The 17,182-nt window shown below is 32.4% G+C and overlaps 1 protein-coding gene across 1 annotated transcript; it reads right to left on the reverse strand.

Moving 5' to 3' along the window:
- 5-FCL (5-formyltetrahydrofolate cycloligase) lies at nt 1–12,344 on the reverse strand. Its single transcript, XM_086433558.1, has 7 exons — nt 12,060–12,344; nt 4,277–4,417; nt 2,547–2,711; nt 1,501–1,542; nt 1,351–1,396; nt 529–599; nt 1–433 (listed from the first exon to the last, which is right to left on the reverse strand). Exons 1-7 carry the CDS (start codon nt 12,310–12,312, stop codon nt 300–302), a joined length of 852 nt encoding a protein of 283 aa, XP_086289684.1. The 5' UTR covers nt 12,313–12,344; the 3' UTR covers nt 1–299.
- Nucleotides 12,345–17,182: the final 4,838 nt, after the last annotated feature.

Here is a 17,182-nt window from a genome sequence, read left to right on the forward strand (position 1 = left end):
AATAATAGAATTACAAAATCATTTCAGAAATAAACAAAAAAATACCCTTTTACATTATCTTCCATTCATTTCATAATCAAAATCTTGAAGGTCATGTCCCTGAGAGTTCAAGAATATTATTTGGTGACTTTTAATATACAACAATATAGTTGGTGTTTAGACACAAGTAAGCTGTAATTGGATGGTATAAAATGTTCCCACTCCATGCTTCCTTCTGTTGAGAAACTAGTGGAGTGGAAAAAACTAATTCGCCCGAAATTCTAAATAGAAGGAAAAATGGGTCATCGCCACTCACATGATCACATCCTCTCCTTCGCAGCTGGGCTTATGGGAATCACGCCAGCTGGGCAAACAAGGGCATCCACCTGAACATCATTTGGGGTTACAGAGATGATTCCCTCGTCCATTATCTGCCGATTGTATGAGAGTGCAACTGCAACCAAATCAAGGTAGAGAAGCATTAATATAACGATAAGGCTTAAAACATATTTGATGGAACAAGAACCATCATAATATTCGGTTATTTACCAAGGAGGGGCTGCTTCCATTTCCGCTCCATCGCAAGCTCTTGGTATTTCCTCAAGAACGTATCATAATAACTTGTGGACATTTGTGCCACAGTCAATGTCAGGAACCAAGAAACCAAATTAGACTGAAATTTCGATGTAAAATGTCAATGGAAACTCATGGTTTTAAATCTCGTCAGAAACCAAGATGACTCGCCTGAGTCATCTTAGTATCATCCATGAACGAGATGGGATAGACAAGGTGTCTCACTTGTGAAAAATCTTGCAAGACAAATGAAATAAATAGGACAACATTTTGAAAATCTTGGTCAGGTCAGTAAAATTCATCCAAGTCAACTGGGATTTTTTATCTTTTTATTAAAATCATTAAAAAAATTCAAAATTTAAAAATTTATTATCTATATAAAATTCGCTTTTATGCTTAAATATCTTATAATCTACCTAATTTTATAAATAGAAATTTAGAAGTATTGTCATATAAATATATATTAATAAATAATTATAAATCAAGTTACATGATTTATCTCGTCCAAGACAACTCGAACTCATCCATGAACAAGTCGATACGTCAAACCGAGTTTTGAAACCATGATGGAAACATTATAAAGTCAACGTTAGAAGTCCCTAGCAAAGAGTAAACAGTAGAGTTGAAAGTGAAAAAAAAAAAAGTGTGATTATTCCATGTTTTGCATTACTACTCAAATGGCAGCATGACTTGGTATGGATCATAGCTCACAGTAGGAAGTGAATACCGAAAGATATCAATAATTCGATATTTCTGTAAGGACTACAATGCTGATAGACTAATCAGAGATGAACATACCCTCCACCACGGCCCATGCGTTTTCCAGATCTATCGAAGGCAAGTCCTGTCAACAAAAAAGAATATAGGCGAAAGTGGGGTCCAATTACAGTTTGTTTCGAATAATGGGATCACACTAGATAATCAAAAACACAGGAACAAAGAATTTACCAGGTAGGAGGAACAAGTCAACCGGATCACTTGCCTTCATAACTGCAACAAAAAGAAATCCTTTAGATACGCATACATGTTCAGCATTACCAGCCTTCACCAATTGCACCCGAAATTAATTAGCGATTTACAGAGCAAACAATCATGAAAACTTAAAATTAAAAATTAAAAATTAAAAATTAAAAAAAATATATATTTTGTTCATGAGAAGGCTCCATTACATGAAATGTGTATTATACATTATAAATGTATATTCAGTTAATTGTTTTCTTTATAGATCCTCTAGACACAAATAAATAAAGCCCAAATATTACATAATTTGTTGGGGTTATGGGCGGCCTTGGTGGAATCTTGACTTGGTTATAATGGCAAGGACGTTAAGAAGTAGAAACAGTTTACAGGCGGAAGTTACAGAAGATCCTTCCACAAGAGTAATGATGAAACCTATTATATGATGTATATCTCGTTGAATTGTGAAACTGAAAACATTATTGCCAAACTGATTAGAGATTAATGATGCATTATTTATTCTTCATCTAAATAAGGTTGAAGTCCTAAGTCATTTTTTTTCCCACTTACGTATTAATTTGATGATCATCATCATCAATGGGTACCTTAGCCATATTTGTAAATTGAGAGTATGCTTTCATTTTAAAAATATCAAGAACACCTCATATTTGGTAACCAACTGGAGGTGAAAAAGGAGGAATGCCTTGTGTTTGGTCAATAACCTGGGTGTACTTCAATAGTAGGCCATTAGAATGATGTCCTTGAAGTAAAATTAGCAGAATTGCGAAGTAGCAGGATTTCATTAGTGATGATTACAGTAATGGTTCAATTTAAACCATCTTCTTAATAACAGAATGCTTCTAAAAGAGGAAGTACCACATCTGTGGTAGTAAGGGAAGAAACATCAAGTGTCTCAAAGGAACAGCTACAAGCAAGCGTGAACCCACTATCGAAACCAACAGTTCAGATCAGAAAAATGAAGAAATAAGAACAAAAACATTAGAATAAAAATTAAAAATAGATTAAAAAAAACATACCATCTTCACGTTCATTTCCATCACAGTCTACAGGGGCTGGCTCCAAAATGTTCATCGAGTTCGCAATTAGATCTTCAATACTAGAGATGTTGAGCATTCTCATGTGGCTATTCTTGTCCTCAACCCGTGGAACATAAAGCTTCTTCCTGATATGTGTATGACCCTCTTGATTTGAAAATGAATAGTAAGAACTTCTAGAAAGATTAATATAACTATAACATTGCATGAATCCACGGTGGGGATAAAAATAGTTCAAGATGGTACCGATTGGGTAGACTGTATGGACAGTCTAACAATCACACATATAGCTGTGCACTTTGCGAACATGCAAGGTAATGAGACTGGGATCCACCATTAAAAGTATCCCACTTAGGAGATCTCCCAGGTATAAGGTCAAACAGAATGATCCTAACCATCCTATTTTGCCATTTTTTTTTTTTTTTGAAAAAATAAGGGTTTAGTCTAGGAGATATCCTAAGTGGGACCAACCAAATGGTGGGCCATGTTCTCCTGCATCACTGCAGGTGCACTGGTAGACAAGTTGCTACTCATTGATTTTCCATAAGAGAATTGTCAGGTGAATTTGATTCCACCACATTTCATGAAACAAATGGAAGATACAAAGATGAGGAAGCAAGGAAAACAAGGAGGCAAGATTTTTTTGAAGAAAAAAAAAGGGAACAATTTTAACTTCTGGGATGGCTTTGAATGAAGGAGAAAACTTTGAAGCCCACTTCAAAGTTTTTAAGGAACCTCTTTTAAAGTAGCACACATGTTATCAATTAAGATTTATATCTAAACCCCTCCACCTTTTTGGTGAATATTTTAAATACTCCTTTCATTTCAACCGGTGAAATGCCCCCTCTGACCTAAATGCCATGCTAAAAACTGTAACTAAAATACCCGTGATTTACAAATCTGCATTTTCAACATCTTAGCCATTTTTGTTTGCTACCCTACTTCTCAACCAGATTCTATATACTAATTACTATTTAAAATTTAAGTCAATGGACATCCCAGTCGGATTTGAAAATTATGATTTTATTTATTTCGTTAGTTAGTTAAGGTGGGGAAACCTTTTCCTAGTGGATAGGATGGGAATTCATTTTCCTTCTCTGGGTGGAAAATCATGTAAATTTTATTTTATTGTATTTTTAAAAGGAAATTAGTATATAGAATCTGGTTGAAAAGTAGGATAGCAAACAAAAGGTGCTAAGATGTTGAAAACGCCGATTTGTAAATCAAGGGTATTTTAGTTACAGTTTTTAGTATAGGCATTGAGGTCATTTTATACACGATCTATTAAAGAAGAGGGGTCAAAGTGGGCATTTCACCGGTTGAAATTAAAGAAGTAATTAAAATATTCACCAAAAAGGTGGAGGGGTATAGATATAAATCTAAAAGTTAATTGAGGGGCACGTGTGTTGCTTTAAAAGAGGTTCCTTCAAAATTCTGAAGCGGCCAGACCGCTTCAAAAGTCCGACTCTTGAACGAAAGTGGTCTAAGTATTCCCAGAAGACATGATACCATATAAGTTCCTAATATCCACCATTAATAGTTTACTCTAAATATCACTAAAAAAAAATAACAGATTATATTGAACACTACAAATAGAAGCTTAACTTCTGAGATGACCATAGCATCACAGGACAAAAAAAATTGAGATGCAGCCACAGCACTTCACATGGTAAGTTAAAAGGAAAGCATTAAACTTGAAATACAAGGCCCACCTTCAGCTGGATCACATAAAATCTCCGTCAAAATTTTTGATGTATCAACTTCTCGTAAGGCACCACAACTTATATAAGCACATAATCTCTTACTAGATGTGAACCACGAAGATTCCAAAACAATATTCTGTATTGCAATATCTGAATAGAAAAATCATGTTAAAAATGAGTGATAGAATGAATCCTGCAGCCAGCAAAAATAAATAATAAATAATTAATATGCTGATGTTTGACACAATGTTATGTTCAACCTGCAAGGTAATTAAGTTTTTTTTTACTGTGACAGGGTGTCCCTACCCCTTTAGAATTGGGACTAATCCTTGTGGATACGCCCTGCCACCACAAATAGGTGTATCGATTAAAGTTGCAGGTAATGAGACTCGATCTCACAACCTTGGGGAGCATACCCAGGTCGTTGAAGCACTGCACCACTCAGGTTTTAAGTTTCATTATTGTACTTCAATTACCAGAAAAATAAATAAAACTATCACTTCTAAGCTCCTAGAACGGATGTGCACTTACTATTATGAAAGAAAGTTATAATAAAAATTGAATAATTTTGCAAATCATAATAGAAGTATGTAATTATTGAAAATAAGGGAAATTATCAAAAAAACACCTGTGGGAATAAATATTTATCGAAAATGTAACTATTTTGTTGAAATTACCGATAAGAACCTAAAACGCCACTTGAAGAGGAAATTTTATGCATTTACTAAACCATTGAGATGAATTTGTTAAAAAACAAGCTGTTGTGGTACTCTCCTATATATATAGACACATACAACCCCTCAATTTTTCCTCTTCATATTTCTCAACTCTCATCTCTCTAATTGCTATTAATTTTCTTTCAAATTCTCTCAACATCTTATTTGTCATATTTTTATTTAGGAGAAATTATCAAAAAAACAACCATGGGAATATATATTTATCAGAAAGGTAACAAATTTGTCGAAATTACAGATAGGAACCCAAAGTGGCGTTTTTTGCATATTTCGTAATTTTCGGACAATTATACCCTCAACCCTTTTTTGGACAAAAAAAAAACCACTTCCAACGGCATTTTTTCTGTTGTTTTGAATTTCATGTCATCTTCTCCTTTCTTAATGCCTTACAAAACCAACTAACTGTCCTTTCTTCCTCTTTCCTTAAAACACTTAAAAAGTATGTTTTTTTTCTACTTTTTTTGATAAAATTTTCGATATACACCATATTGATCTTTGTTAGATCATGATCTTGATTTAACAATAGATCTTAATCTTCAATTAACAAGAGATCATGATGATCGCAATCAAGCTCTAAAAATAAATCATGATCAAAATCAAGATCACGAATTATTTTTTATATTAGCCTAATTCTAATTGTAAGATAAATAATTTAAGATTTTGGGTTTCAATAACAGCTAAAGTTCAATCATAGATGAGAAGTAAATTTATGTGTACTGGTCATGCAAATAACCCGGACATTTTGCACCTCAATGTCCAAAGAAAATAACATGTCCTATGTGTCGTCAAGGAATGATTGTTTCTTTTATCGTGAAATCAGACACACCGATTAAAGGTCATCCATACAAGAAATGTTTGTCTGAATATCCTGAATGTGCATATTTTATATTTATCAACAACATAGATGACGTCAAGACATCATCAACAACAAATCACAACAATGTTGTAGTTGAAAATCAATCAAAACTCTTTAATATTAAAAAGTTTTCCGGTCTTTTTGGAATAACGGCATGAGTAACATCGTCTGAGACTATGGAGGTCAAGCTGAAAATTGGTTTGAATGCAACATTTAGGAGGCCTTGTGAATAGTTTTCCTCCTTTTTGGGATATTATAATATGTAATTTAATATAATTTAATATATTGATGATTATGATTTGTAATACTTTAATATTGACGTGATTTAAACATTTTGATGTATTTAATTAGATACTATTGTATCGTATAGGTTTTGAGTTAGTGAGATAGACTCAGATGGTAGAGAAATGCATGCAACAAAGGAACAACATATATCAAACATAGATCACTAAAATTAACAGACTCGTACAAATAGAAACTTAAAAAATGGAAAAGAAGCACCACTCCTAATGTTAGAAGGACAACTTCACTAAAACTCACTCTAACAACATAACAAACTTAAAAGACAAACAAACACAATAAGACATGAAAATTAAAAGACTAACAGATATAAAAATAAAAAAGAATAACCACATCCTGACTCGCTATTCATTAGCATCACTCTTAATCGGTATCACTAGTATCGCTTTCATTAGCCATATAATGTGGTGAACACAGATTATAATCATCTAGAATTTTTTTCTTGTTCAAGGTATGTTGAATTTGGGAAGTCACTCAATTTGTCAGACGAGTAGACACCTAGCATTTTCTTCTTCAAGTCGTTCAAGAGCTCGATCAAATGTAGATGGTGTGTTCTTTGACATCCAATAGTTTGTACGTTCCATTGCTTCCTCACGTTCTTGATCATTCAACATATCTGAAGTGTAGGAATTATTTTCCAAGTTATCATCCAAGTGACTATCATCATTGTTCGTTATCTCCATTTCTTCTTCTGATTGATCACTGCTAATAACAATCGGAGAGTTGGGAGTAGACATTATTCTACTCAACTTTAGAAGATAGATTGTACTCCAAAATTTTATCTTTTATGACTTATATAATGAGACCTTATATAGATATTCAGTTCAAACTCACTAATTTTCTAAAAGCCATTGCAACTGTGTCTTTCTAAGAAAAGTGTTTTTACATTCATGTTACAATTCAATTTGTCAATGTAAAAGTGGATTTCTGAAAAAGTGTTTGTACATTGATGTTACAATTTAATGTCATTCTAACAATGGATTTCTAATAAAGTGTCTGTACATTGATGTTACAATTCAATCTGTCATTGTAACAATGGGTTTTTGATAAAGTTTTGTACATGGATGTTACAACACATTTCACATGACCCGACTGGAACTAGATTCAACTAATCCAATTCTGAGGTCGGGTTTTGAGCCGATCAGACCCATTGTGGGTTGAGCTTGGGCTAAGATTTTGAGCCTTAATTAACACATCTTAAAACTATATTAAACTACATTATATAATATCTCAAAGAGGAGGACCACTATTCACGAGATCTCTTAAATGTTGCACTCAAATCAATTTTTTAGTTTGACCTCCACATTCTTAGACAATGCTACTCATGTTACTTCTCCAAAAGACGGGAAAAGTCTTCAATCTGAAAGCATTTTGATTTATTTTCATCTACAACTTTATTTTGATCTATTGATGATCATGTATCTCTGTTATCTATGTTGTCAGTAAACATAAAATATGCACATTCAAAATATCCATACTCCATACAGACATTTCTCATATAAACGACCTTTATTTGGTGTGTCTGATTTCACGATACATAGGATATGTTATTTTCTTCGGACATTGAGGTGCAAAGTGTCCAGGTTGTTTGCATTACCAACACTCATAAATTCGCTTCCCATACATGATTGAACTTTAACTGTTATTAAAACCCCAAATCTTAAATTATTTATCTTACAATTAGAATTAGGCTAATGTAAAAATAAATCATGATCTTGATCGGTTAAGATCTTAGATTAATATCTTATATCAAGATTAAGATCTTAAATCATGATCATCATGATCTCCTGTTAAATCAAGATCAAGATCTATTAAAGATATTAGATCATGATCATCACGATCTCTTGTTAAATCAAGGTCTATTAAAGATCATAGATAATGATCATCTTGATTTCTTGTTAAATCAAGATCATGATCTAACAAAAACCAATATAGTGTATATCGAAAATTTTATTAAAAAAACTAAAAACTTACCTTTAAGTGATCTAGAGGAAGGAGAAAGAAGGAAGAGTCGGTCAGTTCTGTTAGGCATTGAGGAAGGATGAAAGATGAAGGAGAACATGGTGCGAAATTTGAAATAATAGAAAAAAAGCCACTTTAAGTGCTTTTTTTTTGTCCAAAAAAAGGGGTTTATCGTGTTATTGCCCGAAAATTACAAAAAATGTAAAAAAGTGACGTTTTGGGTTCCTATCGGTAATTTCAACAAAACTATTACCTTTTTTATAAATATTTATTCCCATGGATTTTTTTTTAAATTTCCCTTTGAAAATATTTTTACAAGCTAGGGATTGTAAAGGAAATTTTTGTGCCACCTGATGATTATGTTCCAAGCCTTCAACAATACAATGCATCTGCTTAATTCCCTAGTTATTCTAATTTATACAAAGCACAAGAAATATGAAGGGGAAAGCTCCAAAACTAGGTAGAAGGAGAGGCCAGTACTAAAAGCCATCATTGTAAAGGAGATGGTAAAACTAGCAATTGAGTAGGGAAGATATGGTAGACGATGTTGAAAGTGTCATAGAATTTACAGATTTGTGTCAATTAAACTACTCTTAGGAGAAGATATCTTCTTAGTGAGACAATTTTGGCTTGACTTCATAGATGTCATTAATAACATAAATGTACTCCTTTGGAATCCTCTTTCCTTAATGCCCACCAAATTAACTCTCTATGGTGAAGTTGTAACTAAAGTTCACTTTTCAAATGAAAGTTGAAACTAGAGGTAGAAAACTGGTGACGATGGATCAGCACTAAGTCTGTATTTATAGACACATCAACTACTCACATACAAAGAGACACCCCCTAGAATATATTGTATTTCAATGTGGTAGTTGTTACAAAATTCTAGATGAGAAAATCATAAAAAAGCTTAAGACTTTTTTTTTTTTTTTTTTTTTTCTGAGAGAACGATGGTACATAAAAAAAGGAAAGGCTTTCTCAATTCACAATACTAAATCTAGAAGATACAAATTAAATAGAAAAATGAAGATTTATTGGTTTATATCAAGTCTCATGCCCGACACGATGTGCTAAAAGGAGATTGAGCACTGCCTCTCAATGGGATTGATGTATAAAAAACCTAGTTACATCCCTCCAACCAGGAATCAACAATCTTATTCTTAACATATCAGCCAAGTAAATAAAAATCCCTTGAATAGATGGTATTGCGAACTCCAAAAACAATAAATAAATGGAAGGTGTAAAAATAAAAATAAAAAACTAAAACATAGAAGTCTTGAACTGAATATTTTCTTGGTAATTTGGTATCATTTCTGATTCTGGATCAAACTGAATATTTTCTCTAAAAACTATATTTTCAAAGAAGATTTTTATGTATTTAAAGTTGTTGCTTGACCAAATGTGTCTGTGTTAGTATCTCAGTCTTCTTCTTTTTCTTGCTTACTTGTTTTGGATTACACAATACCATCTTTCAAAGGCTAACCAGTAAACAGTGCTAGTATACTAAGAATAAGTAGCTGAGCCTTGGGAAAGACACAACTAGGTTGTTTGCCCATCGAAAGGCAGCACGAAATCTCCTTTAGGCACGAGCCTTGATCTTAACCCATAAGTCTTCATTTTTCTATTTAATTTGGTTTTTCCAGATTCAGTATTGTGAATTGGGAAAGCCTACTCTTTATAAATTTAGCATTACTGGATCTAGTGCTTTTCAGTTATCAACTAACATCCTATGAGTAGTTAGAGTTATCTTTACATGATCTGAATTAATTGTTGCATACACCACCAAACTTTTCAATAGTAGTATTAGTAGATGGAACTAGAAAGGGACTAAATTCAAAACTAGAAATGTGGAGAGTGATAAATTTGGGGGTCCAACTCAGAACCAATTGGCAATGAGTGGAGAGGCCCAGGAGCTTATAAGGAGAGAGACAAGGCAATTAGTGTCCAATGTGGGACTAAACTCAACACACCCCCGCACGTGTGGGCCGGACTGGGCCAAAGCATGTGAAGATAATATGAACTGGGTGGCGTGGAGGAAAGAAAGGCCCACTCTGATACCATGATAAATTTGGGGGTCCAACTTAGAACCAATTGGCAATGAGTGGAGAGGCCCAGGAGCTTATAAGGAGAGAGAGACAAGGCAATTTGTGTCCGATGTGGGACTAAACTCAACAAAGAGTACATTAGAAAACAAGGGTTTTAAGACAAATAATAAGAAAGGCCAAGGAAGACTTACAAAAAATAAAAATAAAATAAGACCAAGGAATAATATATGCAATGCAACTTTAATCATGACACTTCTAAGGATGAGGCACAAACAAAGAGTGGGTGCAATTTTACATGAATATAGAGAAATTGGTGAAGATGTGATCTAGTCAACCCCAAACCTTTGGGATAAGATTTTGACAATAATGACATACATAAACTGTAGAAATAGCATTGAACTGGTAAAATGGAAGACCTCTTCTAGGGTATTATGTGATCGACATATACCAATCAAACTAAATGAAATTTTTTGTAAGACATAGATAAGACTAATCATGTTCTCGAAAGCTGAATGATGAACTGTCAAGAAATAACATCCTCATAGAATGAGTAAAGCAAATATGTGATTTGTGAATGGTGGGTGGGGGGTAGGTTGGATAAGAATGCACGACCTCGAAGTTGCATTGCAATTTTTATTTTTTATTTTTTGATTAATTTAGCTATGAGTCCAAACACAATGGAGATAATGATGTTGAGATTGATGAGCGGTTGGACCATGGAAGAGTGAGTACTTCTAGTGAAATTCGAATAAAAAAATTGGTAAGAAAAAAATAGAAAATAACATAGATAGAGATAGTACAAAAGATAAGAAAGGAACTTGTCTTGACTGAAGATATGTTACATGGTAGGGTCAATGGAAAAAATATGATTCATGTTGGCCACAAGAGGTGATTCTATACATCCTAGCATTGTTATTTCTTTGGAGCTAACTCTGCAAAGACTTCGAGGGGTGTTCTTCGAAGATTTTGTTTTCAAGAGGGATGAGCTTTGTTGTGTGTAATATTGCCCGAAGTGGATTTGTTGGACACTCTTTTTTATGTTTTGTATTAATAAAAGTGTATGACGCCCCCCCCCTCTTTATTAATACAAAAAATAAAAAAGAGTGTCCTAGCATTGTTATTTCTTTGGAGCTAACTCTGCAAAGACGTCGAGGGGTGTTCTTCGAAGATTTTGTTTTCAAGAGGGATGAGCTTTGTTGTGTGTAATATTGCCCAGAGTGGATTTGTTGGACACTCTTTTTTATGTTTTGTATTTAATAAAAGAGTCAGTGATCATCTGACGCCCCCCCCCCCCCCCCCCACACACACACACACAGAACCGTAGATCAGTTACCTTGGGATTCACAAGAAAAAGAGTTATGATAATGTGTATATCCCGAGGCAAATGATCTATAGTTCAGTGATGGGGGCAGAGGGAGCATCAGAAAATCATTACACTTATTTAAAAAAAATTAATTAATTTAATTTTTTAAATAGAGATTCTATTGGGACACCAACTTTTACTAATAGCACACCAATTCATATGAATTCAAAGAATTATCACACATCTTGGGGTGTTCTTAGTAAAAGTTAATGTGGCAATAGAAGCTCTCACAAATTAATACCTCGATAACTAAAATTTCAATAATAAATATGACTATCACTAGCACATAAACGGTTGCCTAAATTTCCATTTATAACTTTCCGTATTTCCCCATTTTAGATCAAATAAGCTAAAATGTACTGTGGTAATTTTCACTAAGTTCGTGATAAATTCTTGTAGATTTAAAGTTAAAATATCAGATTTGTTTGTAAAATTATCCAAATTCATTCTATTTTGCACAGATCTGTTCAAATTCACAAACAATCAAATAAAAATAAAACAAAGATCCAAAGAAATAGATTTAAAATATGACCTTCTTCAGATCTCTGTGTGGGGCTCATGTCCTTGAGATCCTTCCGTACTTTGGATCTGAGGATTCGCTTCTGCTGAAAGATTGCATCGAGATTAGGGTTTTGGTTCATCGTGACAATGGAGGCTTGTGTATGAGTTTGGGAAGATGGGCGTAGGATAGCAGGACGAGAGAATAAGAGGGTTTGAAATGCTGTTGATGCTATTGTGCACGCTTGGGTCATCGCTACCACATTTGCCCTTTTGTAATTCACCATTTCTTCTCATTTCTGCTACAATTATTAAAATTAAATAATAAAAATGCTTATAACAAGATATAAGTAATTTTTCCGTGGCCCACAATGATCTATGGCCAGAGATTTTCCACGTGGCAGATGTAGGGATGAATGATAGCTGGTTCGGAGTTCACCACTGTAGAACGAGTGAGTGCTTCTATTGGCACCTCAACGTTTACTTATTCTAAGCATTAAATTTTTTTGTTTAATTTGGGTGTAATAAGTAAAACTGGGGTGCTAGTAGCAGTTCTTTTTTCGAATTTCCATTGTGAGCTTGATTGGTTTATATGTGCAATTCAAGAAAGTAAAGTTAAAGGTAAAAGAAAAAAACTTGAAAAAAATTATTTAAAATAGAGAAGTTTCTTTCTATTAGTCCCTAAGTTTGAGGCAATATCTTAATAGTCCATTTAGTAAAAATATTTTTCCTTAATATTTCATTATCGTTGAGCTCACAACTTTTTATTATCTAGTTCAACATTTTTATTGTCAACCTCACCATTTTTTCTTGTCAAACTCAACAATAATTAAACATAACTTAAAAACGTAGAACTTATCAATAATTATAGTCGAACTCAAGATATTAATATTATGATATTTGTTATATTATTGATGAACTCAATGATTTTAAGACATGTTTAATTAATGTCGAGTTCGATAATATTTTCTTAAAAAAACCGTTGAACTTGATAATAAAAATTGGTGAACTCGACACTAAGTGGTGAATTCAACAATAAAAACGACTAAGTGGTGAGTTCAACAATAAAAATGTTGAACAAGAGAATAAAAAGTAGTGAACTCAACATTGTAAATATAATCCACATTTGCATTTTTTTTTCTTTTTTTCAACTTTAAAATTGGGTAAATGTCTTTGGCATACCAAAAATTCATACATCATTATTACAAAATAGACACTTGAATCAAAAGTTACAATTTAATCATCAAAAAAATTAGAATCTCAATTTTTTTCTTCAATTTTTTTTTTCTAAATCGTCGAAATAAAACAGAAAAATACATCAAAATGTTCAAAATTACGAGTATTTCATTTTCCATTCATCATTCATCATAAAGAATCGTCGGAAATAATCGCAATCGCTATTGAAAAATCTAATTATGTGAAGAAGATGAGAAAAAGACAATTTAGATATTTCAAAATCATTATAATAAGATATGAGGTTCAAAGACCATTAAGAAAGAAACTTTTTATGAAGGACTATTAAGATACGGCCCAAAGCTTAGTTTAAAAAGAAACGCCTTCACCAAGGTCATTTACATAATTTTCCCAAAACACTTTCCTAAGTTTGTTCGGAAAGTTGTTTGACCACATCCCATGTGGCATAAATAAAAAACACGATCTCATGCTGATGGCACATGGTTGTAGAGGCCAAAATTCTAAGAACTTTAAATTAATAAATAAATAAAAAGATATTATTCATAGTTGATGAATTTTATTTTTAAATTTTGCAATTGGGTAATTGTCCATTTTCAACACCTTGGAAAAAAATCAGAAAAGATTTGAAATCTGAGTTTTTCCATGAAATCTAGAAGACTAAGGTGTTGAATTATGATAATCCACGTGGGCCCAACGACATTTAGAAAGATTTGAAATTTTATTAAGCAAGTCAAGTTAGCTTGACTCAAGGAAAAGTCCTAACTTTAAAGAAAAAAAAAACCTAATAATATGGGGGGGGGGGGGGGGGGGATCATGAAGAATGATTCATGGTAAAAAAATCAATCCCAACCATTTAAATAAAAAAAATCCAACGTTTGAGATTTATCCTCGAAATAAGTATCTCCAAGATATTTGTTATGGAAATACATATAAATCCCGATTGTTGGATTCTGTCTTTACATGGTCAGGATCATGTGTTTTCTCATGAGTTGTTCTTCACAAGTCACTAGAGCACGACCCCATTATATGTATCTCTCTTTGTCTAAATCTTTATCTTCCCGTATAAAGGGATGGCATTTAATCTCACCACAAATCTTGAGAATATTTTTTATAATTTTATTGTCTTTTTCTCTTCTCCCCCGTTCATAGAACACCCCTTAAAATTTCATTGTCTTGAACCTTGTAAAATGGATTGCATGTTCCTCGGGACTAGTCCTTGGATAAGATCATGGTCTATGGACTGAGCGAAACCCAATTACGGATCTGATCCCCCTGTCTACAAAGATATCCGATTATCAAAAAAAATATATATATAAACTTATTTACATATAAAATGATGACCACACTTGAAAAAATGACACGAAAAATCACATAATCTCGAACATGTAAGTGTAAAATCCAATGATTGAGACCCCGAAAGTTGGATTTTTCCTTACATGAGTATATTTTCTTGAAAGATTTTTTGTGAGTCAATTGAACTCAAGCCTATGGATTTTGATCAATAGATTTCATGTTTGCAACATGGGGATTGTGTGTTTCTTTATGAGTCACTTTGTTTATATTTTTATTTTTTTATTATGATTTTTTTTTCTTTTGAAGCGAGGTAACTATTTTTTCCATAATGATGATTTACAAACACCCCCAATAACTAGTCTCTAACATGAGTTAATTGTTGTAACCAAACACACGCTAAAATCACAAAAGTAATTGTAACAAAAGTGATTTTCAAAAAACAAGAGAGAACGTACACGTGAAGGGAATCCTTTAGGCACGTGCAAGAGTTCTGCGTATCCCTAGGATTGACAGGGATTACTTTTTTTGATTGACTGAGATGAATTACTTTAATCTGCCAAAAGATTAATGATGACCATAAGAAAGTTTAACTCCTCTTAGTTTATGTCAATCTTAAAGATTAAGAGTTGTTTTTATTTTATTCCCTAAACATTAAAGTAAACAACATCACCACCAACACTTGTGATGCTACTTTATAATGCTTGAAGAGCACGGTTAAGAACAAAAGTATATGCTTTTGCTTCTAAATTAAATCTATTGGTTTGTGTAGAAAGGAATCAATATAGATGCCTTTATACATAAAATATAAAGCATAGTTTAAAAACTCGATATAGTTATTGGGTCATATATAACATTTTGTGGTAAAGGAAAAATAAATATTTTATCTATTCTTAAATATTAAAAACTATTTTTTTTAATATTTATAAATTTAATATCTATAGGGTCCGATTCTGGTGCCAAATATTTGGTTAATACGTTTTATCCTACATGGGTTAGAAGTTTCGGAATTGATTGATTTTTGTGAAGATGATTGCTATGATGAGGACATCCTCATCACCAAAAATCAGCATGTTCTGCAACTTCTTACCCTTTGTTTATGAGTTGAAGAATCGTGGATCATCCATTTTTTTGTAAATCACTTTTGATAGGGTTAGAAGTTTCGGACTGGGCTGATTTTTTGTGAGGATGATCTCCTCATCATAGAGACCATCTTCACTTAAAATCAGCCCATTTCAAAATTTCTAACCCATGTAGGCAGAACATGTTGGCCAAGTAATTGGCACCAGAACATTTCTTTGCTAACTAATTTCTAGTTTAAGGATATTGTTGGAATTTTCAAATTCCTTATTTTGTTGGTATTTATTTTTTAAAAAGTAGGTTGCAAACTACTAATTGTTTGTAGGAAAATAAAAATTATTTTGAGTATAATTTTAATATATGATGACTCAATTTTTAGTTAAACATTTAGTCCCATATTAACTGGAACAAAAGAAAGCCTTCTCAAAGATATAAATGACCTCTCTCCTTTAATTTTTTTCATTGGAAAATAAATCTTGTCTTGTGTCATTGGTTGTTATATTCTAGGATAATTGACTTGGGGTGACCATTGTGATTAATATTTGATAACCACTTCTATTTGTGATTAATATTTGAGATACCTTCTCCCTATGCCTTTAATTTATGAGTTATTAGGACACTCTTCTACATTTTATTAATATTTGAAATGCCCCTATTTTTCAAACTGAGGACATGCTCCTTTGACTTTCTTATTCTTTTTTAGACTAATAAAAAAAAAACTTAAGTACCCTCACTTTCAATCTCTAATAATAAAAAATCTTTAATCTTGATTCATAAATTTACTTTCAAGCTCTTTAACCTCTATGGTAAATTAATTTAATTTATTTTACCTAATCTTGAATCCATTTATTTCAAAAATCCGATATTCATTAGTTTGAAGATTAATTAGCATTAAGGTTGAAAAATGAAAGATAACTCGTTGATTTTAGTTTCAAATTGAAGGCAAGGGTAATGGGGTCATTTTGCATTCATCCATTAGAAAAGATTACGTGTTTTGATGAATATGTGAGTATCCTATGTTTTTAAGATCTAAATATACCCTTCCTTCAACTTTTAACCCGCAATGCTTGAAATTTCTTTCTCAAAATAGTCATTTCAAGCACTTCAACTTTACCCATTAAGTATAGTTTGCCCCCTGGAAGAAAATCATGGATTTGTCCTTATCCAAATTTATGACTTTAAGAAAATAGTCATAATGGTTTGTTTGTAGAGTGTTGGTTATTGGACGTTCATGTAGGCCGATCTTATATTCATGTACACTAGGACTCTTCTAGGAGTTTGAGTCCTAGTGAGATTGAGTCCATTTTTTATTAGGAGACTGCAATCTCATTATCTATTTATCCCTATAAATATAAATAAAGTTATATACGTGAAATACACCAAAAAATCAGAAATTCTCTCTATTCCTTCTCCTCTCTAAGTTCTGTAGGTTTCTGGTTTCACCTTAATCTATAAATTTGATTTTCAAATTATTTTTATAACAAGAAAAAAAATTAGATTTCTATAACATTTATAAATTAAAAAATATTCTTATTTAGTTGTTTTGGGATATAATTTTAACATTAAGATCTCTTAATGCAAGTATAAAAATGA

This window comes from Akebia trifoliata, chromosome 3, assembly GCF_017979445.1.
Source record: "Akebia trifoliata isolate Shusen 1 chromosome 3, ASM1797944v1, whole genome shotgun sequence".
Lineage (NCBI taxonomy): Eukaryota > Viridiplantae > Streptophyta > Magnoliopsida > Ranunculales > Lardizabalaceae > Akebia > Akebia trifoliata.